This window comes from Aedes aegypti, chromosome 3 (genome assembly GCF_002204515.2).
Source record: "Aedes aegypti strain LVP_AGWG chromosome 3, AaegL5.0 Primary Assembly, whole genome shotgun sequence".
Lineage (NCBI taxonomy): Eukaryota > Metazoa > Arthropoda > Insecta > Diptera > Culicidae > Aedes > Aedes aegypti.
In genome coordinates this window covers 215,823,495-215,848,259 of record NC_035109.1, presented here as the reverse complement: position 1 = coordinate 215,848,259, position 24,765 = coordinate 215,823,495, and the positions used below count along the sequence as shown (strand labels likewise).

General features: G+C 38.4%; 1 protein-coding gene and 2 long non-coding RNA genes across 3 annotated transcripts; 2 read left to right on the top strand and 1 right to left on the bottom strand.

Annotated features, from left to right (window-relative positions):
* The first annotated feature begins 1,007 nt into the window (after positions 1-1,007).
* LOC5570045 (2-methoxy-6-polyprenyl-1,4-benzoquinol methylase, mitochondrial) lies at positions 1,008-12,168 on the top strand. Its single transcript, XM_001658885.2, has 4 exons — positions 1,008-1,555; positions 11,568-11,700; positions 11,762-11,850; positions 11,916-12,168. Exons 1-4 carry the CDS (start codon positions 1,110-1,112, stop codon positions 12,127-12,129), a joined length of 882 nt encoding a protein of 293 aa, XP_001658935.1. The 5' UTR covers positions 1,008-1,109; the 3' UTR covers positions 12,130-12,168.
* On the bottom strand, positions 4,322-5,426 carry LOC110678035. The gene is made up of 3 exons (XR_002501412.1): positions 5,291-5,426; positions 5,142-5,220; positions 4,322-5,046 (listed from the first exon to the last, which is right to left on the bottom strand). It is a non-coding gene; the product is annotated as an uncharacterized LOC110678035 (long non-coding RNA).
* On the top strand, positions 5,757-6,444 carry LOC110678036. Its single transcript, XR_002501413.1, has 2 exons — positions 5,757-5,885; positions 5,956-6,444. It is a non-coding gene; the product is annotated as an uncharacterized LOC110678036 (long non-coding RNA).
* Positions 12,169-24,765: the final 12,597 nt, after the last annotated feature.

Genomic DNA, 24,765 nt, shown 5'->3' with positions numbered 1-24,765 from the left:
TTCTCAAATATGATAACTTTCACACATTATATTAAACTAAAACTTGTGGTAGACTCGGCGGCGATATCACCAAAATAACTGCACTGTGAGAAAATGACGTCTAACTGAAGCAGCTTATTGTTATTACTTTTTAATGATTATCAGGCAATGGTTACTAGATTACAAATGCTGATAGAATGCTCAAAACTATTGGAAGTAGAAGTTCTGAACAAAATTCAAAATAATTATACAACATTTTCCTCTTATTCAATGAATTTCATCAGAGTGTCCGGATATTGGTACTGTCCGGATTTTGATTCACATATATACTACATATCTCGAAAACTTATTCATACAGACTCAAGTCAAAAAAGTATACAAACTTACTTTATCGATCCTACGTGTTAAGCAGGCGGAATTCTACACGTACCGCTCTGCACCAACTCAACTTTTCACTTTTAGAACGTTTAATTTCCGGATTTACAAAACGACGAAAGTAACATTTTCAACTTTCGCAACCTAACCACTACTTTCGCCGCCCCGCTGCATGGAGAGACAAAGTGACTTAACCACGAATCAAAACAAAACACTACTTGAGCCGATTTTACACTGGTAGAAAAACGTCGAAAGTAACTGAATGAAACGGCTTATCATTTTCTTATAATTATTTTTGTGGGAAATAATAGAAACTACCTAGTTTTTGAACGTGAGCTGAGTGTATGCAAAATTTGAGCGAAGTACACGGCAAAAAAATGTTAAAAAGGTGATTCATTTTAAAACAGTTTTAGAAGATAGATTGTGATTTTTCCTAATTAATTTACTCAAAACCGTTTAAAAGTTACTTACGTCGATTTGAAAAAGTAATCGAGATATAAGAAATTGCTAAAATACCTAACTAAGGTTTGTTTTTCCGTGTCGGTATGATCCGTTTGAGTTTTGTATGTTTTCAAATATTGGTCTAGATTTGCACCGCCAGCTGATTCTGACGTTTCTCTGTGTCACTTTTTATTTTCCTCGCGTGTTTTATTTTGTTTATCATCGTTCTCGTGTCTTCACAGCTTCACTAGTCCACCATTCTAGTCCGCAACCGCGCAAGTGATAGGCTAGTGATTGTTCTTCATTGTGTAACCATGCTGACCCGGCATATCCGCACAACAATCCCCCGGTTTATACCGGTCCGATTGACTAAAGCCTGTTACTCGGAACAGCACCAGCAAAGTGATCGACGTGATGAATCTGAAACTACACATTTTGGATATGAAACCGTAAAGGAAAGTGAGAAATGGAAAAAGGTGCATAAAGTGTTCGAGCAAGTGGCATCCTCTTATGATCTGATGAATGATGCAATGTCCTTCGGGATACATCGGGTGTGGAAAGACATCTTTATGGAACGCCTGGCACCGATTGGCGGTGGCAATCGATTGCTGGATATGGCCGGTGGAACCGGTGATATTGCTTTTCGATACTTGAAATACCTGAACAATCAACCACCGGAAGACAATCAAGCTACTAATCACGTCACAGTGTCGGATATAAATCAAAATATGCTGAATGTTGGCCAAGAGCGATACAAAAGGTAAGGTTTATTTCATATTTATATATTTCACATGACCTAAATTGATACCTAGTTCAAAACGCAGTGAAGTATTTCTTTGATTTCTTTATTTCAACATCGCACTAACTCAGTAGCCCAACCAATATTTGGCTCTAGGGGGGGGGGGGGGGTTTGTGAACTTGTTGATAATGGTTGTTAGAAAAGTAAAACGGTAAAAAAAAATAACAGAAAATATTTAAAATATTGCTAGATTATCAATAAGGTGAAGATGAATCGAAGCCAAACTTCAAATTTTCAAGAGCACAAATCTGGAGAACCGAACATCCATTTGAGCTTAAAACTTAATCGATTGGTCACCAGCTAGTGGTGACCATTCGATTAAGTTTTCAGCTCAAACGGATGTACGGTTCTCCAGATTTGTGCTATTGGAAATTTGAAGTTTGGCTTCGATTCATCTTCACCGTAAAGAAAAACGTAACACCATATGCAAACTTAAGCTTATCCTGGGCATACAATTTTGTTTATAAATTTACAACGTTACTCAAAAGAAATCTTTTGTACCGGGTAGATTTTTCCAAAAGTTTCCCGAAATACGTTCAATGAGTATGAAAAAACCTTCGGGCTCAAAAAAAAAATCGTTCTTTACAAACATTGCAGTAGAATTTACGTTTTGTATATGAATTGTTAAATGGGATTACAATATTCTGATATCATTTAAATCTACAGTTAATCATTTCGTAGTTTGTTCGACAGGTTATCCAAGCAACATTTGGATTCACGCACATACATACATTAGCGTAATAGCGTTTAACCACTCTTCGTATGTTCCTGTTCTTTATACATACGTTTTCAAGTTTTTCAACGAACAGAAAGATCATTCAACGCAAGTCACAGTAAAGTTTCTAGGATTTGTATTTGTAGTCATTAAAAACTAAAGAATTGCTTTTCCGGAAATTCACGTGCATTCTGGAGGTCTTTAAATTCGGCTAAATGTTAATCCAAATACAATATTTTTCAAAACTTTGAATTTTGATCAATCAGTTTTGTTAACGTTTGACAAGTTTCTCTAATAGATAAAAAGAGAGAAAACCACGTTTTTCAAACTCCTCAATGGTCCTCAAATTGAAAAGCAACAACATAGAACAACATGATTGTCAATGCTGCAGTGTTTGTGGATTTTAGTGTTGGTATTCAAAATTATTATTAGGGGGATTCACTTAACAGCGTAAAGTGTTGCGTAAATCATGCTAAACTGATTATCCTAAATGTTTCATGACATTGCGTAAATTACCAATGAAACATTTCAGAATGATGTCATTCGGCGCTTTGTTAATCTAATAAGGGTCTGTCTCAATTGGGTTATTAAAATCAATTCGCACTTAAATTTGACAGTTCGGAAATTAGTCCCCTTCCAATTAATTAATGAACTATCAAATTTAATTTTTGTCTGGTCCAATTCGCAAACGTTGCCTATTCAAAAAAATCAACCCATTAAGTGCGAGTTAACACAAAAAGTTATTCGAATATGAGTTTCTCATTCTTTATTTTTTTCTCTTGTGAGTTGCTCCACTGTTGGATAATGATTATGACTGATATCCTGGACGCGTATTGTGCAAACAGGAATATCTATCCAGCATTCAAGAAAACCTGCACGTATCCATACAGATTTTCCACAATGCTCAACTGGGAAAGGGCCTGCTCCTTCGCTTAGTGTTCAATGAGCACTTCCACAGTTATTAACTGAGAGCTTTCTTTGTCAAATTTGCCATTTTCGCAATCGTATATCGTGTGGCGGATACGATGATACTTTTTGCCCAGGGAAGCCAAGAAAATTTCCATTACGAAATGATCCTGGACCGACCGGGAATCGAACCCAGGCACCTTCAGGCTTAGCTTTGTAGCCGCGGGCTTTAACTACACGGCTAAGAAAGGTTCCTGGAATGCCATGTAACTAAAAAAGAGACCGCGAAGTGGAGCTATCCACGAATAGAGTTAAAATTTGTGTATCTCTATTTCTCCACGTTTTATACTGCATTACTGCGTGGTCGTACAATTCTTAGGATGGCAAAGATTTGTTTTTTTCCAACACATCAATGATTCTAGTAAGCTATTTTATCCTCCCCCTAGAGCGTTACGTAATTTGTGGATGCCGGATTTCTTGTGCAAATTAATGTCTGACACATTTGCTAAATTTTCTAGTAAAATTCTTGAATCCAATTCTTAATAAATATCTGAACTAACTTCCCGGTGAACTACTATTACCCAGACAACCAAAATGTACGTATAACGAAATCACCTGGAGGCTTTGTATGTGCAACATTTCACTTATAAGATGTCGCGAAATGGCCTAATACGTACAAAAGTGGAGGCGATATGCGTGCATATATTATGTGATGAATAATAACATACAATGCGAGTGTATAAATATTCCACCGAACTAACCTGCGATCTTATGCGACTTAACTTATGATAACAAATGTCGATTTTACAGCTGCTACGAATTGATTCGACTTACTTTGCACGATTGTACGGGACGAAACAAAATGTACAAATGAACTCAGAAAAGAAGAGTTTTATGCGAGGAAGCTCATCAATCTGACGAGTTTATCAACAATGTTTTGCGAGTTTAATGTAATTAGTATGAATAAACGAGTTGTAACATGAACTTTCATGCGATTTCTGGTTGTCTGGGTATAATAGACATAATTCCTGAACGACAAATTTGATCAATATTTTTTGGTTTCAATTTCAGTGAAGTGTAAGGCTTCTTTCATGAATTACTTTCTGTTGAGTTTCCTTCAAAAAGTAGGTCAAAATCCCTTCGGGCTATTCTCTAATGATTTCATCAGATATTACCACTAAATAAGCTCATTATGGTGGTCAGAAATTATGATGACACTTAACTTTCAAAAAATACCTAGAACTTATTTACAAAACCCAACAAATAAATTCCAGATATTCTGTCAAAAATGTCTGCGCAACATTCACCTGAATCTAGCAGATAGTTAGCAAAGAATGTTTGCATTAGAATAACAAAAAGCTTAAGAAGCTGATCCAGATTATCGTTTATTCATTATCAGACCACGAAAATTGTGACTTTAGTTACCATTTTTTTAATGAAAAAAGTTACTAGTGACTTTTTAGTGGCCAGGTCCGAAAATTTACTAAGTCACTAATAAGTGACTCGCTATCAGCCCTGTGAGCATAGTACGATGTTAATACTTAATTGGTATGTTCCTTCCATCCTAGCAAATGTACACTAATTAACAACACGGGTTGTCTGCATCCTGAAAGGACGTTATTTGTTAACTACATATTTCTTCCATAGTCGGTAATTTCAGTCAGAATGGATTTTACTATGCATCTCATGCTTCAGGGATTAATAACGACGTATTCTCCAAGAGTCATAGTGTAGTGTCGTACTCGGTTTCATTAGGACCTCTGGTATTCTGTCCTGACTTGCGTCCAAGGCAAACTTGATTTTAGAGCATACTGGTCGCCTTGCCGTCATGCTGTAATTGAAAAAATTGGAATTAAATTATTTCTGAGAGCGGAGTTCATGGGAGGAGGTGAGCACACTTTGCAGGAAAAACTATCTGGTACCTACCGTTTCGTCACCGCTTCCGTTTCGTCACCGCTTCCGTTTCGACCGAGCAGCAATCTATTGCCCCACTTGCTGTGCCGTTCTGTAAGAGGAAGCATCGCTGCTATAAACAGTCATATTATGACCAGAATCTTTTTCCGTACTTTACTTACTTGTCGTGGTTTTAGTTCCGATCACATCCTGAAGCCAGCTGGAAGGTCAGACCGATGATTATATCGTAAACACCGTAAACACCGAAGCGCGAGCAAAAAAAGTAGACAACAAACACGAACGAGCGAATAATTCGCAATCTGTCAAAAATAAGTCTCCTCGGAAGCAGACTTATTTTTGACAGATCGAAATCAGAGGAGGGATAATTTCCAAACTATCAAATTTAAGTTCGGACTAATTTTAATAGCCCAAATGGGACAGACCCTAAGAATGCTATGTGTATTAGACCAGGGGGGAGTATACGCAACGAGGTTCGCCTACCGTACATGTTTTGTGGGTGTATTCGTTTGGAGAACAACGCTGCTAGGCATCCCGCTGTGTGAGTGTTGAAATGCATCAGCATTTGCTGTCTGGCATGGCCCGCGTTCGACCTGTGCTGTTTGGGTCGCCCCGTGTGAGAGATGATGCTGTTTGGGACGGCCCGCCCGAGAGATGATTGTTAGGCGAGCTTTGTTTGTAGTTGACAGCCGTACACCCACCCTGTATTAGACAAATGACAATCAACAAACAAATCTGGTATCGAAGCAGCAATTTGAGGTAATTGGTGTAAAAGCGAGAATATTCGTTGATCTCCATTTTTAATAATAAGCAAATTTGATTTTTTTAGGTATAATCATCCGCATATGTAGGAGTTGATGATAATGATTTGTAGGCTTTTGAGTGTTATGGACGGAATCAGTGGTTTAATTTCAAATTGGATGAAACCCAACAGACAAACGACGACAAATAGTTCACTGACCGTAGTGGCCTAGGATCACAATCTTATCATGCAATCCGCAAAATAACATTTTCATACAATACAAAGCGTATTGGCCCAGTAATGGGCTATCTTTGTTGATTAGATATTACATGAATGATGCCGATGGTTTAGAACTTGCAGCAGACGCCCCGACGGAAACTAATATGTATCAAACTGCCTTCAAACAAACCATGTTGTTGAACGGTACGATACGGCTCTGGTGTACCAACCATTTGCCTAAAATTATGTATCTCCCTCGGTAATGTAGAACAGGTTCGACGAGTTCTTCATTGAGATGGCAACCTAAAATAAGTAAAAAATGAGTTATTTTGAAATAAATGAATGACGTTTGCAGCAGTCTACTAGATTACACATATCTCATTTGACATTTGAAGAATCTGAAGTTGAATATTTCATATGAAATATTTCATTGCAAACGTTACGCAGAATAAAACTTTACGCGACTTTTAGTGAATACCCCTATTATTATAGCTTTATTAAGGAGATTTTTAGCCCTAGTTGGTATTCAAAAAAAAAAAAAAAAATTTGATATTTCTTGTATTTTTTTCGTGCTCTGGGGGGGGGTTTACCCCAAAACCGGGAGGGGAGTTTGGTTGCGCCACTGCACTAACTATAAAACAAACTTATCATGGTCAGTTAAACCAGTGATCAGTTATTTTTAGTTAGTTATTTAGTTCTTAATTTTTTAAAATTCAAACATTGTAAGTACCGTAAAACGGGGTAACTGATAGTTTTTTCGAAGAAACCTTGAATATTTCTGCATGCTGTTTCAAAGAATTATAATTTATATTTTTAAAACAAGTACTGGTATCCTAACTATCGATTGCAGTTGAAAGATTGCCAAAAGATTTATTCTGAATGGATATATAATTTTTCAAATAATCGAAAGTCGGTTTTCTGTTTTGGGGTAACTTTGATAATTGAGTATAAATCGAACAAAATTGAATCAATTCCGGAACATTTATAGGGCGTTGCATACCTCTAGGCGTTTAACGCTATATGGAAATTTATTACTTCGATTACAAAAATGGTCCCTGTTTGTAAAAATGGTTTTCGCTAAGAGATTTGAGACTGAATTCATGTTCTACTATAACTAGGCTGTCATGGATAAGTGACTAACTCATTATGACTTCATCAAATAGTGTTCGTAGAACAAATTGTTTGTATGCGTTGCAAAAATGCTAAAATCGTGTAAATTCTTAATATTTGCAAATAAATCCTCAAATGCACTTGATTCCTACGAAAATAGCTCTGACATGAAGTGTCATACTAATACTCTTTACAGAGATTGAATCCTGAGAAAATTGAGAGAATCTCTCACGTATCACTCTCTGTAACTATCGTAACATGCTGCACAATATGAGAGACTGTTTATCGTATACTGCTACAACTTTGATCAGATTGGGGGGATAGTAGTGCATGATAAAACCCCTCTAAACATGCTCCAAGCCTGGGAGACACTATTGCCATTGGAAGTTCGTGGATTGTTTATCGTGCCAGTAAAGAAAAACACCTATCCACAACGGTAAACAAGCGAGAAAAATGGATTTTATCATCACTCTCTCTGCGGGGCTCCCGCTCGCTGCTTCCATTTATCAGACTTGTTACACCTTGCGATACAATGACGATCGTGGACCGCAACAGATGGGATGTTTTTCTTTGCTTGCTTTGATCGTGCTTCATACTCAAATGAGAGCGAATTCTGCAATGCCTGACTCTTTACTTTTGCATTCGTTTTTCTTAACTGATTAATAGAAACTTTGTTATTTCGTTCAATCGCACTATCAAAGTTACCCCGTTTTACGGTAATGAGTATTAGCCTACTAAACTACTTAATTCGATAATAAATCTTCGAGCTGTTTAGTGGAATATCTATATATAAATGAATAACCCAATTTAGTACTATACCATTTAATTCCACTAGCATTTGTATCCTTCGACAGATACGCGTATTTCGACCTCAACTTTATTTACTAAATTCGATTTCGTTGTCTTCAGATCCAGTGCTGAAGATATAGCGAGTTATTTTTAGTGACGTGGTCGCTATTTTCGACGTGGTCACTAATCGCCATTTGAAACTAAAAAGTCACTGTAGTCACTATTTTCAGAAAAATATGAATTAAGTCACTAGTCATAAAAAACAGTAGGGCGATATCCCTCAGTACCAAACAGCACCAAAAATCGGACATCATCGAAAAATTGAGATATCATGTTGCGGAATTTGGGGCAAGTGTGCCACCTTAAGCAAATTGTTCTCTAACTTTGTCTAAAGCTCATAGAATCCACCAATTTATCCTCATGATGTTAGTTTTACATCTTTTCGTAACCACTGTGCCATTTAAAAAGAAAATAATTTCAAAAAGTATTAGTTTTGGAGCTTCTCAAATATCATCCAAAATAACCTATTTTTCGACACTATGGGGCAAGTGTGCCACCCATATGGGGCAAGACGGCCACCATATGAAAATCGTATATAATTCCACTTGTAATGAAATTTTCTTTATTTCCTATTAATAATACTTACAAAGCAGACGCTAATCGATAATTAAAACAAGAATTAAGTTTACCGTGATAAGGGGATGCTTTATAACAGGATTCAAAACATGCGTAACTCCCTATTACTCAATCCGAATAACTAAAATGGTTATTTTTGTCTCCATTCCATACAATATATGTATTACCCTTATATTACGGCGAATATGTATAATATTAGTCTAGATCAGCACTAAATAACGGTAAAGTATTGATGTAGATATGTAAAACTGTACTTAATAAGCCGAAAAACGTATTGAATATTGAATATTCTGAGAAAAAATCACTTTAGGGGGCAAACATGTCAGTTATTCCCCTACTATACTTCAGAAATTACTACTGGTGCCTCATTTTGGTTTATTATTATGATTCTGTTGAAGATGTTTACATTTTTATAAATTTCACTCCAACAATTTTTGTTTACCAAATAGGTGGCACACTTGCCCCAATAGGTATACATTTCAACCAAACTGGATTTCGTTGGTAAAACTAAATACTTTTTTGATTAAAATGCCACAATAACTTACACATTTGAATAGTTTCACGATGTACAGTACGTTAGAAAAATCTGTTAATAATTGACCTTTCACCATGCTATTTAGAAACAACAAAATCTTATAAAATTCCACTCAAATTTGGTTGTCTTAGCACAAGTCGCTGTAAATACGTGAAAAATAGAGCAATTTTCATCATATTTTGATCATTGTATTGTGAACTATAAGGGAACATATTGTTAAGCTCAAAAAGAAAATATATATTGTAGTTTTTATAAAAAGCAGGGGTGGCACACTTGCCCCTATGGCACACTTGCCCCAAAGTCCGCTTCCAATTAAGGTGAAACAGTTCTCAACATGAATCAATTTCTAAGATTGCACTAAAACTTCAATGGCACAAATCTCGCGAAGAAAGCCTCCAACAACAGTGTACTTTTTATTTTAGTTTTGTACACCAGCAGAAAGCTTCAGGGGTCTATTTTGTAAATCGAGCAGATGTATGTGACTCGTCTATAGTCATTGTCGATCAAAGTAAACAAGCATATTTCAGATGTCACCCGTCGACTGCCATAGTAATCTAGTCACATAGAGTGGCAACTGTCGAAAAACTCGAGTGATAGAGTAGTGTCGAGCGATTTTTTTGGTCGACAGTGACTCCAGTCGAGTTATTTTGCTCGACTCGATTTACAAAATAAGGCCCTAAAATAAGAAGATCAGAAACGTTTGCCAACTATTTCTCCAGTTAAGAAAACGTAATTTGGGGCACAACCCAAGAAACATTTTCAGCTTAATAACAGTTTATTCAGCTAAAATGTAGCATAACTTATGATTTCGCCCTAAAAGCCATTGGTAACCGAATGTGTAGCTCGTTGTTACTAACATAAGCAAAGGAATGTACCAAAGTACAAACTATCACCACTGTGTGCTATAGGAGGATCTTCTCTTCATCGTATCATTTTTCAACAACGTGTAAATCCATTCGTTCATTCAGTAACAACAAGCTACATAGTCAATTACCAATGGTAATAGGCTATTGGATTTAATTAAATTAAAGTGAAATTTGTGAAAAAAAATACAAGTCTTCTCATTGAGAATCGAACTCACGACCAGGGATGGGAAATATACTATAGCAAACATTTACCGCCTCTACATTCACATGTTTCTACACGACCATCAAAATCCAAAGCAAACCATGACAGCTCAAAACAAAAAAATGTCACGGCTCTTCAAAACTGTAATCTTCTTCTTCCCAACGTTTATTGAAACCCGAATGCGCAAAGTCTCGAGCACAGTGGTAACACGATTTTTCCAGTTTTCGGGGTTTTGCATTTTTGCTCGATAAATGCGGCATAAAATTGAACTTGTTTATATCTGAGAGAGACTCGCGAAGAGGAAAAATATCAACGTCATATGCAGCCCAGATTCCCCTCTCACGAAACGTCAAATGCAGCCCACCGTTTTAATGGCTGAAGAAGTGAAAAGTATTGTGTTCAAAGTAAACTGTTATTAAAAACCTCAGTCGGAGGAGCAGTTTTTTCCAAAGTTGCTGATAAATTTAAGCAGAAGAATAATTATTTCTAATGTCTGCTACGTTTGCTGGCATGAAATTTCACTCAAACGGCTATTTATGATTCGATGTGATGCAAACTCAATCATTTTTTTTGCTGAGAGGTTCATGTGAGAGTTTGAACAGCATGCGCGTAATTGGTATAAACACAAAGTGGAATAAGAAAAAACTCAGCAATCACAGAAAAAGAAGACCGTCTTCGCGAGTCTCGTCTCAGATTTATATGTATCACAACGGAGTGATTATGCTCTTGTTGTTAGCGCTAAAAGATTTCAATTAGTTGAAAACACAAACGAAATATTAGCGATTGAATTATTTAACATTTTTTTTTAATCATGCACCTTAGAATGGCTGTCCGAAAACGATCATAGAGGAGAGACAAAAACAGTCAAGCAGTGTGTGAACCGTCATAAAAATCATGAGAATGCAGCGCCACACTAAAAAACTGATTTCAAAATGCGGCGAGTTCGTGCGCGTCGTGAGTCTCACTGGCGCGATCCGGTTTGGTGGCGGTGCGACAATAATCAATTCAACTAAATCAATCGATGAGGGATCGTTCAAATATTATGTAACGCAACAGGGGGAGGGAGGGGGTCTTACATAGTGTTACGGTCCATACAAAAATTCGAATTTTTCCATACAAAAGCTGTTACGTGGGGGAGGGAGGGGGTCTAAAATTGGCAAATTTTGCGTTACGTAATATTTGAATGAACCCTAAGATGTAGAAGCGACGAAGAACAAGTACCCCGCACAACAATTTAATTTCAAGAAGTGTTTCGCAGGCAAACATGTTTTAAAACCCCTGTTCTATACTTTAACATAGTACCAACATCCCATAAAATATTCAATCTTTTATTTCTCTGCAGGCTTAACATAAAACCCACAAATTGTACGGTTGATTGGGTTTGTGCAAACGCAGAAGAATTGCCATTCGAAGATAATTCATATACAGCATACACAATTGCATTCGGGATACGCAATGTAACACACATTGATAAGGTACTCGACATAGAACCAGTTGCCTTTATGAATAACATTTCTAATAGTAATCTTTCAACAGGTGCTTTCTGAGGCTTACAGAGTACTTAAACCAGGAGGTCGCTTCATGTGCCTCGAGTTCAGTCATGTCTCCAATGACTATTTAAGATGGTAAGTTGACAAGTGATCATGGAGGAAAAATAAAATTCAGCGTACATTTTCTATTTACACCGCAGGGTTTACGATCAGTACTCGTTCCAAGTCATCCCACCGATGGGTCAGATACTTACCAGTCAATGGCAGCCATACCAGTATTTGGTGGAGAGTATACGAAAATTTCCTAAGCAAGAAGAATTCAAAGGAATGATTCAAAATGCAGGTTTCAAATGTGTCCAATATGAGGATCTCACGTTTGGTGTTTGCGCAATACATTCTGGATTCAAACTCTAAATATATTTTTTAAATACAAACCTGAACTCATCACCATTATTTCAAAGGTCATTTATGAAAACTTCTTTACAGATAAATGTTTACCATGGAAATGCTGATGACGTAGACGAAAGTTTAGGTTGGTTATGAGGCTTATATAGTTTTGGTCAGCAATTGCAGAGCGGTCTTCTTTTATACTTTCTTCAAAACTCGTAGAACTATGGTAAATAATGGAGAATAGCTTTCCCTGAAAGCTTTCAAGACTTATAAGAGCAACGATGGATGGGGGCCCAGATAGTCGTAGCGGTAAACGCACAGCTATTCAGCAAGACCAAGCTGAGGGTCGTGGGTTCGAATCCCACCGGTCGAGGATCTTTTCGGGTTGGAAATTTTCTTTCGGGTTGGAAATGACAGCAGGGCCTAACAACCCGAACACAATTTTCAGCAGATCCAGTCAATTTGTTTGCTTTGCGGATGACTTGGACGCTATCGGCCTATTTGAAAAAAAAAATGGCACTCGTCGGAAACAAGAGGCAGCAAAAGTTGGACTAGTGGTGAATGCCTCAAAGACAAAGTACATTCTAGTAGGTGAAGCCGACTGCGAGGTGGAGTTACCAAATGTACCATGACAAAGCGCTTATAAGATCGGTAGTCCTCTACTAGCATGAAAATCATACCGAGCGCTGGTGGACCGAGGCGCGTGGTAAGGAGCGTATCGTCATCGATACTGAGGTATTAAATCCCAGCCTAGACCGCAGCGCTGACAACAAAATGAACTCAACCAAACCCACGTTCCATCTCATGACAGTTGTGTAGTGATCGCGGACTGAACGGTAAAACAATATGCTCCTCAACATCATCAGAGTTCGTTGACATACTCTAGAGTAGCGTGCTGCCTTTGCCTCTTTTCGAGGAAGCGAAAAAATGCTACGTAGAGATGCAACAAAAAATGATCGGCAAAAGAAAAACGGCAAAATCGCCTCATCTTTGTCCCTGGCCACGATCACAGGGTTTGACGGTGCCAAAGTAGAAGGTGCACCATAATAATACCCGCCTGTGAAACATATCACCTTCCCAATACTTTGGCACACCTCTAACGGTTCATGATTTATCATGAAACGGCTGCATTCAGGCGGAGGATCTGTTAATATGTTTCGGCATATTATCAGGTCCTCTTCGAACGGAGGGACCGCCAGGGCTCATTAGATACTTATAAACCAGTGCTGGTTGTTTATGGTTCAGTTCGTTTACCACGAGCTGTAGCATCCTTTGTACTAATCAGTAATGGTTGTTAAGTTTCGAAGCTAACGTGTGATCAATCGTGTTATAATGCAACATAAGAATGGGTGTTTGGTGGAACTGCGCGTAACACTCGTTGTTATTAAATTTAGTGATTGTGAGGGTGCTAATAGTGATTTTATAATAAAATCTATGGTGATGAAAATTTGAAAATGAAATTGGAAGTGATTCTGATAGTTTTGTTAAAAATATAATAATGATGATGTATAATGATGTGAACTCTACTAATTTAATAAAGGCCATAATACATTTTGCAATCATTTCTCTGAATATAAACATTATTGCCTAGTTCTTCAAACATGCATGATAAACGTGTTAATAATGACAGCGAGTGCAGAAGAATGGATCTAAGTGATTTTGTTTTACTTTAACTTTTTTGATAGTGCTAAATTGTAGTTTGAATAGTAATGACTCTACAGCAACAAAAATAATGAAACATTTAAATTGAGTATCTTTTAGTTACTTAGTAATGCTAACAGATGGTAAATGGTAATAACAATGAATTTATATGAAAATGGTGTGATATGAAAAGTGATATAATGGAAAGTTGATGAGTGATAATCGGTGATATACGATAGTGATATATATAGTGTCGAAAATAAAAGTGACGATAGTGAGTGATGAAATGAAATGGGGAATGAGGACCTTTTAATAAAACTATTTCGTTCTTCACTTTAACCACTCTAGTAGCATTTCAGGCCTTACCATAGTTTGATAGTAGTCTGAACTACAAGACTTCAAAACTACGGTAAGGGCTGATTGCTGCTAGGGTACACAGTGACCATTTGAGCAACATTGCTTAGGAACGTCTGTGTGATGAACGTAATAGAGGCTTATAAAAGCAAATGTTGGGAAGGAGCTTAGGGCAGATTAAGAGTCCCAGTACTACCCCTATCGCTACTGACAAAAAAAAAAATCGCCTCATCTTTGCATCGCAGAGAAGTTTACTTATATCAAGCTTGCTTTCTTCATCCCATTAACAGAGGATGAAGGGAGGTCATAAACGTGCGACGAATGATGATAATGGAATCGAATGTCATGTTACAACATGAATTGCTGCAAAGAATCATATTCTCCGGCTCATTCCCGAAACGTAAGCGTAGATAAACATTAAATATGAATAAGTTAACTTTCGCTTGACGCAGTTTTTTCTTTCTGAGCACAACTAGTAAGTATGTACCTATACCGTGTTGGACATGCAGTGTCATCATTTTGGGCAAACAGTGATAATGTATTAGAGGCTATCGGAACGCATAGTCTTCAACTGCCCTAGATTTGAAGAGGTGCATTGGGAACTGACCGGTTCGAACCCAGAGAGCAAAAACGACGTCTCTGAAGAGAGCCTTAAAATGCCGTAATTATTACACATGGAACGCTGCCGATCATGTTTTACAACGAATACCGTGAGGGATCGAATTCCCACGATTGTATTGTATATGCTGCGAAAGCCAAGCAATAACCGGGATTGACCGCCTAGATGTGGAAAAGGCATAGGTACCCGTCTTTTAAAAAGGATACAACAATTGGGCTCAAAATCAATACCACAAAGATAAAGTACATGGTCGGTGGTAGACAACGTGGTTTTGTTGCTATGTAGAAAGCTTAAAGGCCACAGCGTTGCTGGGTATATTATAGAGCTCCATTTTCGTCGTTCTTGGGTGATAATTCCCTAGTTGCCCCGAACATTTAGGGTCGCCAGGTCCTCTTCCACTGCGTAGAGTTAGCGTATTACCGTTCTTCCACGAAGTCGCCGATCTCTACCTGGTTCCCTGCTGACGTCCGTCGTATTTTACACGGTGATATGTTATGGGCAGTGAATCAATTGTCACCAAACACGCAGCAACAAAGACATTGTCATCTTCTATTCTTGTTGCAACAATTTTATTCCGCAACATGAGTTTATCATCACTTGAACAGAATATGACAATGATCGATCATCACTTGTGCAGCGATTTTCTGGGCTTCACATTGCAATTTTCGAGAACTTTCTCCGTGTTGTTAAATATTGACAACTATCGAACAGCATCCATAAAACAAATTTGGTTTTGAGTTAAAAATAACTGATTAATCGCGAATAGAAAAGGTTGCAACAATGTTGCGCCCTGTGATTGTCATGACAATTTTGCTTTTGATTGTATCTCTATCCACAACAGTTGGGATAAACGGTTGTGAGCGAGCTTGCTTTGTTGTTTGTTTTTTGTCTGTTTTGATGACAATTTGATTCACTGGTTATGGGTAATCGAATAATTAGTATATTTTGGAACCGCTGAACATATAGCAGCCTCATGCAGTTGGGGAGGCCCATAAGGTGTGGAAACGCAATCGCCCCGACAGGAGTAAACTGCGAAGGAGTTCCGCAGCGTAAGCCATATGGGCAAATCGCTACGTGCCTAATATGTATCGGCAGAGCAGGTAACGGGCTCTGAAATGGGGGACCCACATGTTTGTTTTTACAAGGGAGATATCTGCAATCAGATAAACTTTGCCTAGGCAAACTGCATATGTGAGTGACAGCCGTAGTTACTGCATTCCAGCACTCGGCATTCGCACACATTCTCTCTACAGTCATCTCTCCTTTACTCGATATTGAAGGGACTGTAAATAATCGACAATCCCAAATTGGGAGACTGTCAGCCATCTTATAACAGTGTGGAAGAATCACCCGGAATGTGACTTACTTCACCGGAGATCTAACACTGACTGACTTGAGGCGATTGGAAGACTGACGGCCACATCACGCACACACTAATATTGCGATCATAGCATAGAGCTTAGTGACATTTGAACACACGTAGACTAGCATACGCTCGTCATACACAGTTTGTTTATGTTTTTCTCAAAGAAACTTGCACACGCTTTCCAGACTCATCAAAATGCATATGGAAATATTACCTAGTTTGAAAAATTTATACACGGATTCTGGGTGTTTTTCGAGACAGAGTGCATATTGTTTTCCTCTAAGGTTCACAACTACATCTACACTAGGGCACCCATACCATCGGGCGTGAAAACCACTATACGCATGCATTACCGTCTGAGCTGTCAGCCAGTAAGGGGAAAGGTATTAAACATACGCATGTAAGGGGAAAGGTATTAAACATACACACCCCACATTCTCCTTCTTCTCCGAAAAAAAAAATCATTGGCGCCGTTCTAGTGTAAGCAATATTTATATTTCAATGCAATTAATTACACTCTTAAATCAGAATGCCGATCTCAGCTGTGCAAATGTCGGTTAAAGTTCGTTTGCTGACATCTCAGCAGAAGTGACGTTTGATGTCAGCAGCACCCGAAGGTGCTGCTATAACCAAACTTGATCTTTTGCTGACATATCAGCTAAATCTGAGTTGCTGACCGCTCGGCTGTGCGGATCTCGGCAAAAGAATGAAAATTAGCCGAGCTCAACTGACTGTGTATATAGTTATGTTCTGATTTATTTGTTTAACCTCTTTCACGATATCCTATTATTGTATATTTTTTTAGAACTTTTGATAGGTTCTTCTTTCTTTCTTCGTTAAGCACATTATCTTCTAAAAAAAAATATCTTCAAAATCTCCACAACTTTTGTTTTGGCATTGGAAAATGTTTCTTGGTCAAAATGATCTGAACTCAAGCAATGCATCGATATTCGGAGTATTTGACTGTAAACTTCCATTCAAAGTACAACACTAAGAATGCTGTTTCGCCCATGAAAAGTGAGTTTCCCTGACAGCCCAACTAACATTTAGTGCAAATGTAAACATTCTCTAAACTCTCTTTTTACGGCTTTATGCTGAGTAAAGGCGCTGTACATACGAACGAAAGCTTCTATGCGATCCTTTTACCAACAAAACTGGCGAATCTAACAGCTATTTTTAAGCTGTGTTGGCAGCTCTTATTCATACCTATCATTGCTCTATCTCTACAGTTATACGACAAGTAGCCTGGTAACATCTTCGGAAGGCGTTTTCTCAACCCTTTCGCAACTGTTGAATAATTTGTATACAGTTTCGCTGCATTATCGATTAACAGCTGCATTATCGATTCACAGCTTCCGGAATTCATGTCATGAGTATCTGAATTTATTGTTCCCAACGTTACACAATTAAAGTACCTGCCACCGCTTTCGATCGAACTCACGATCTCTGCATCCACAAGTCTCGACGCTGTCCTTCCTGCCACCACAGTATATATCGAAAGGCAAAGAAAACACACCGTTTTGTTCTACATGGAAAACAATACATACAATATTTTATAATGATCTTCAAAGATGTTATAGCCATGCTTACACCACATCATCAGGCTGTAAAAGGGTGTGAAGCTTCAAAACGCAATGTTAACATCCAGCAAGTTGTGTAGATGCGCCACAAGTTGTTGTTTTACAGCTTACTGCTGTATGCTCTCTGTATAACTGACAACAAAGCGCTTTTTAATTATATATTCAGCAGCATAGCAAATCATATTGTATAGAAGCAGCCGGATTAATGATGGGGAGTTTTATTCCACATCAATAAGTTGCTATATTTTACGGTGTTGAGTTACAGCTGAGTGAAAGCACCAAAGCGATAACCGACGACATATTTTTCAGCTTAGAATGCAGCTGCAAAACGTTTGCGTTACAGCTGTATTAACGCTGTTTGTTCTATTTTTGACAGCTTTCATTTTTTTGCTGCGTTCGCTGCTTCAATTCAACTGTTATACAGCACAAAGCAAATAATCTTGGCTTATAGCGCTAAAATTGTTAGTTGGGAGAAATGTTCAAGAAATTTTCTACAGCGAGTAACGTGTGAAGCGCCATACTTTCTCAACTGCGTACTGTGATTAGAGTCCTAAAGCCCTGTCTCAATTTTAGTACCAAACGCTTAAGTTTAGGGCAGAAACACATGTTTACTCAATTTTTAATTGATTTTCATTGGTTTAAGTACAAAAAATATTTTTTTATGATTCTGTCACACCTTTTGGTTTAAACTCAAATGTTGGGTATATTTTGTTTTCCGTGTCCCTTCCTAAATGTCAGATAGGAACAACCCCAGTGTTCAAACTATATGCCCTGTGGCATTTTTGTCGAAAAAGTGAATGTCAAACAAGATCACAAGTGTCAAGGTTCATATTCGAAACCATTTTTAAAATTGAAGTTTAAAAATGTTATAGCCGTTATTTGAGCTGGAAAACTTGCTAAAGTAGTTGCAATAACATGCTCTTTCGTATTATTAAATAAAAACAAGAATTCATTAAACATTTTAGGACCCATTTAATAAAAATTGATTTTCTTGACCATTTCTTGCAATGAATTTTCCACGCATGAAGGAAGGCGATTACTTTTCTTTTCAGAAACATAGTTCCCATTATTATATTGTGCTTTGCTTTGATAAATGGATTATTGGGAAAGTTGATAAATGGATTATTGCGAAAGTATCGCACTTCGAAGGTCACCAAGCAGTGGTTCCAAATATGTTTCTAAGCAAATTGATCCATACCCAAAGTTCTTCAAATGTACATTTACGCGACAAATTACATTGTTTTTTCTATCCAAATGCAGATTTGCACTTGATTGCATCATTGTCACAATTAATTATAATCGAACAAGCCTATTTCAAATGGCTGACATACTTTTACAAATGTTTTACAAGCAAGTTTTCATGAAACAAATAAAACAATCAAACTAGCAACCCTGCTGAGAGCACATGCTTTAGATAAAACGTAAACAATTTTCGTTGGCGCGAAACAGATTCACTGCCTTTTCTTGCCCGCCAATGGCGAAAACAAAGGGTTTGACGTTTCCGCACTTATGAACCCGCCCGCACTTCTGAAGTGCGGGGTTCAATAAGGTGGGAACTGCGCAATACATTCTTAAGCTAAGTATGCTGTTCCGCTCAAGAAAAGTAAAATTTTCTGCGGAAGAAATGGTCAAGAAATTTTCTACAGTGAGCTCCATTTGAAATGACATTTCATTTCAACTGCGTACTGCGATCAAAGAAAAATACTTTTCTTGACCATTTCTTGCAAGAAATTTCCCACGCATCGAGATAGGCGATTACTTTTCTGTTGAAGTGCATACTTCGCTTTAAGGAGATTTTCACGCTTTTAACTGGTTCATCTCCGAACTGCTATTAACTTTGAGCTCTATAGTTAACACAAACTTCCAACACTTTTTGGTCGCGCTTTTGTATTCTGTACAACATATGAGGGATAAAAACCAACAATTTTCGTGCACAACTTCAACGTGGCGATGGTCATTCACGTGACAGACGTGTATTTTCCATTTTTATGTTCACCCGTTTTCGATGTTGTAGTATTCCATATTCAATAGGTAGTAGTAGAGTATTCACATCAGCAGCCGTTGAAATATATTGCAACATTCTCGCCGTTAAATGGGAAGTTGTCTGACTCCATGAAGCCGGCTCTCTTTGAACAATCACTTCATCCTTAATCATATTTTCACGAGTTCCATCTCCAGATGCCCGACCTGTGTCCAGTGTTGCGAAAAACTCAATTTCTCACAACTCACGCTTGAGATTTTTCATGCGTGAGTTGTCAATCATGCAACTCAACAGTCAAAAAATCGTGGATGATTTGGCTCACCTTTTTAACTCATTATCTCGTATTTCCACAGTTTACTCACTCATGGCAATAATTTCTTGTTAGTCTGGTAAAATTATGTTAATCCTTTCTAACGTAAACAACAACATTCGGGTTTCACGAGATTTTGCCGGGTTTTGCGATTGAATCATTTTTTACGATTTGAGTTGATTGAGTTGATTTTGCATCAAAATCTCAAGCGTGAGATTTGCGAAGCAGATCTCTGATGAGTTTGCTCTCACGGGAGAGTGTATTGATTGAGATTTTGAGTGTGAGTCTATCAACACTGCCTGTGTCACCAAATTCTTGTACTCGATTGATTTTAACTTGAGAATCGATCTTTCGTTGTATCTGCAACTTATTCAAGATTAACTATGGTAGTATCAAATAAAAAACTGAACTCTAACCAACTTTCAGGATCACAACAATTTCTCGTAAATTTCTAGATACTCATCTTTTATAATCCATTCAATCCAAAATTCAACAAAATATTACTTGCTTATTTTTTCATTAACGTGATAACTCTGGCCTTATTAATCTCGAGCTTAATGCCTTAATTTCACTTCCGAAGTAAGTCGATCGTAACCTTAGTTATCTCAGCTGTAAGTCTCTTTTATAAAAATAATAATAATAACTGTAACCTTAGCGTCATAAGTGACTATACCGGAGTTGAGATACAATCCTAGATTTTTGGTATGAGGGATATGTGCTCTACCCACTACACCAGGCCAGTCCCCAAAGATCACTGTTCCGTATTTCTGATTCGTTTTATATGTAGTGTTTACTTATCCAGTTTCAGAGAGTGAATTTCGTTAACACTCTAGAATCTAGATAAACAAAATAAACTTCTTGGTGAGTTTTCTTAAACACTACAGATTCCAACCTTTCATGTTGTCCCGACATACCATTTCACTCTGTCTACACGATTCTCATTACGCATCAGATAATATTATCGACTTTTCTCAGACAATTTTCATTACCTGTCTCTGGGGGTTATCCCGATATGCCATTTTCTTTAGAGGTTTTCATTACACATTCATTTTCAGATGGCTTCCATTACACACCATATTTTTTTCAGGTGGTATTCATTACAAACCATGTTTTTCGTGATTTGCATTATTTCTCTCAGGAGGTCATTACCACAAGCAATTATTCTCAGGTCTCATTATAAACTCTATTTTCCCGATTGGTTTCTATTACAGCGGGGATTTGCTGGTTGGAACACGACTGCCTTCCATCTAGCGAATCCGTCCCGTTAGTTGGAACGACTGAGAGATGGTGAAAATGCTACATACTCACGCATCTGGAGTGCAAATCGTCACGAAACGCACATATACATGCACATTTGTTCTATATATGGTAACTTCCTTGCGACGATGCTCAGACGTCAAAGTCAGTTTGACATCTCGTCTTGAAATTCGAGGGCTTCTTAGTTGGAATATTTTTCAACCAGCGAACATCCAAGCATCGAGTCATTCCATGTAGCGAACCCCCACCGAGTGAATTCCCACTGTGCACATCCTATTTCGTTCCGGGTTATTTTGTAGTACACCTCCTATTATTTTCGAATAGTTTCCATTACACACCAATTTTTTCAGAGGGTTTCCAATACACACCTTATTTTATCAGGTGGTTTTCACTACATACCCTATTTTTTCAAGTCGTTTTCTTTACAAACCCTATTTTCTGAGGGTTTGTCATTACACACCCTGTTTTCCATCCGGTGGTTTTCATTACTTTTTCCTGGGTTTATTTTTCATCAGGTGGTTTTCATTACCTTTTTTTGGGTGTTTTTCATTACACACCATTTTTTTTCGGGTGTTTTTTTATTACACCCCATTTTTCCCTATTTTTATCTGGTGGTTTACATTACCCACAATATTTATTTTCCCGGGTTGTTTTTTATTACGCCCCCCTTTTTCAGGTGGTTTTCATTACACACCCTATTTTTCCTCGGGTGGTTTTCATTACAAACCCTATTTTTTCCCGGGTGGTTTTCATTACACACCCTATTTTTCCCGGGTGGTTTTCATTACACACCCTATTTTTTTCCCGGGTGGTTTTCATTACGCACCCTATTTTTCCCGGGTGGTTTTCATTACGCACCCATTTTTTTCCCCGGGTGGTTTTCATTACACACCCTATTTTTTTCCCGGGTGGTTTTCATTACGCACCCTATTTGTCCCGGGTGGTTTTCATTACACACCCAATTTTTGTTTGGAAGGTTTTCATTACGCCTCCATTTACTCTACCAGGGTGGTTTTCTTTACGCACCACAGGTTTTCTCATACACTTTTCCATCGGTCGTTTTCGTTGCACACTGCACCTTACACACTCAATCACAATTTGCTAGCTGTATCACCATGTTTATGAACCGCTCCTTCAATTGAACTGCCATTCCGAGTGATTCTTCACACCTGGCTTACAAATAAGCAATGTCAATAATAAGCTCCTGGCAGGATCGCCAATGTAAATAATCGACAATCCCAAATTGGGAGACTGTCAGCCATCTTATAACAGTGTGGAAGAATCACCCGGAATGTGACTTACTTCACCGGAGATCTAACACTGACTGACTTGAGGCGATTGGAAGACTGACGGCCACATCACGCACACACTAATATTGCGATCATAGCATACGCATGCATTACCGTCTCAGCTGTCAGCCAGTAAGGGGAAAGGTATTAAACATACACATGTAAGGGGAAAGGTATTAAACATACACACCCCACAGGGACCATCGAGCTAGGGAGGTATCGAGTTACAGAACACAAAAGCAGTGCAACTGCGTTCCAAGGGACCATCGAGTTAGCCATGAAAACCAACTTTTACTATGGTTCTCTAAATCGATATCGAGTAAGGGAGAGTTAACTGTATTATATTGTTGGGGGACGTGTTCCCTCCGGATGTAGCGAGCATGCGATCTCTCACAACAATGAAACGGAGATCCCACAACAATGAATGAAATCGATTGCCCAATCGATCACAACTTGCTCCGCTGTATCCTCTACACCAGCACAATTCGAGCACGCAGGAGATTCTTAGTGCCCTATGTCCTGGCAAAACCTGTTTCAGGGGGTATCAGGTATCAGAAGGCCGGCTCCAAAGGCACGTTCCCCACCAGTTGGGAGATTTGTGCCATCGCCATATTTGAGCCTATTTCATCATCTACCCGATGGGAGAGGAAAGGGAAGGGAAAGATGGGAGGAAATAGGAGTGGGGTCCCTTGAAGAGGGAAGATCGCATAAGCGAAATGAGAGCATGTAGCTCCATACCACAATGGGTTCGAACAGCGCCCTAAAAAGGGCACTGCAAAACGCATGAGCGTAAAGAGAGCCTATAGCTCATTACCACAGCGGGTTAAGAATAACAGGATGTCCTGAAGATTCAGGCTTCTGTATTCAGTTTCACTTAATAAGTGTTTACCAAATAATTGGAATCGCATTTGCGCAAAAACTGGACAGTTACATATCAGGTGATACGAAGTTCCATAATCGGAGTCACAACTATCACACACAAATTCAGCACGCTGAATATTTGCCATATGATAGTTGAGTCGGCAGTGGCGGCTCACGGTTTCGCGCATGTTTTCGTCGCCGGAGATTTTTTTTTTTCCTGTTTTCAAGCGTCTTGCTGGGTAGTGCTTCGTGAAGCCCAAGCAGGACAGTACGGTTTTGCGTCGTCCGATAAATTTGGCTCACAGTTTCGCGCATGTTTTCGTCGCCGGAGATTTTTTTTTTCCTGTTTTCAAGCGTCTTGCTGGGTAGTGCTTCGTGAAGTCCAAGCAGGACAGTTCAGTTTTGCGTCGTCCGATAAATTTGGCTCACGGTTTCGCGCATGTTTTCGTCGCCGGAGATTTTTTTTTTTCCTGTTTTCAAGCGTCTTGCTGGGTAGTGCTTCGTGAAGCCCAAGCAGGACAGTACGGTTTTGCGTCGTCCGATAAATTTGGCTCACAGTTTCGCGCATGTTTTCGTCGCCGGAGATTTTTTTTTTTCCTGTTTTCAAGCGTCTTGCTGGGTAGTGCTTCGTGAAGCCCAAGCAGGACAGTTCGGTTTTGCGTCGTCCGATAAATTTGGCTCACGGTTTCGCGCATGTTTTCGTCGCCGGAGATTTTTTTTTTTTTTTTTTTTTTCCTGTTTTCAAGCGTCTTGCTGGGTAGTGCTTCGTGAAGCCCAAGCAGGACAGTACGGTTTTGCGTCGTCCGATAAATTTGGCTCACAGTTTCGCGCATGTTTTCGTCGCCGGAGATTTTTTTTTTTCCTGTTTTCAAGCGTCTTGCTGGGTAGTGCTTCGTGAAGCCCAAGCAGGACAGTTCGGTTTTGCGTCGTCCGATAGATTTGGCTCACGGTTTCGCGCGTGTTTTCGGCTCCTAAGATTTTTTTTTCTGTTTTGGAGCGTCTTTCTGGGTAGGTATTTGGAAGGCACAAGCAAGACGGTTTGTTTTCGGGACGCCAAGAAGTTTTGCTGTCAGTATCAGTTTTGTGTTCAGTCGAGGATGGATTACCAACTGGTGAGTTCGTTTCATTCTTGTGATAACACATATTTTCTTGAAAGCGTAAGTTTTAAGTAATTTTAAAACAAACTTTGTATGGTTCGTCACTATAAGTGTCGGCATTATGTTTTTTTCCTTATACAATTTCAATATACATATATTTGTCTCTTTTATACGTTATTAAAAATTATCTTTTGAATTGTTCGACATTGTGAATGTTGACGTATTTTTTAAAACTTGTACCATATCGAGACAAAATGCACAGTAATACTCATATGTAATTTTCAAACTATGTATAGTTCGTCACT

Coding starts and splice junctions, on each gene's coding strand:
- LOC5570045 (XM_001658885.2), top strand. CDS start 1,110: ATGCTGACCCGGCATATCCGCACAACAATCCCCCGGTTTATACCGGTC. Junction 11,701..11,761: donor ATGTAACACACATTGATAAG/GTACTCGACATA, acceptor ATCTTTCAACAG/GTGCTTTCTGAGGCTTACAG. Junction 11,851..11,915: donor TCCAATGACTATTTAAGATG/GTAAGTTGACAA, acceptor TTTACACCGCAG/GGTTTACGATCAGTACTCGT.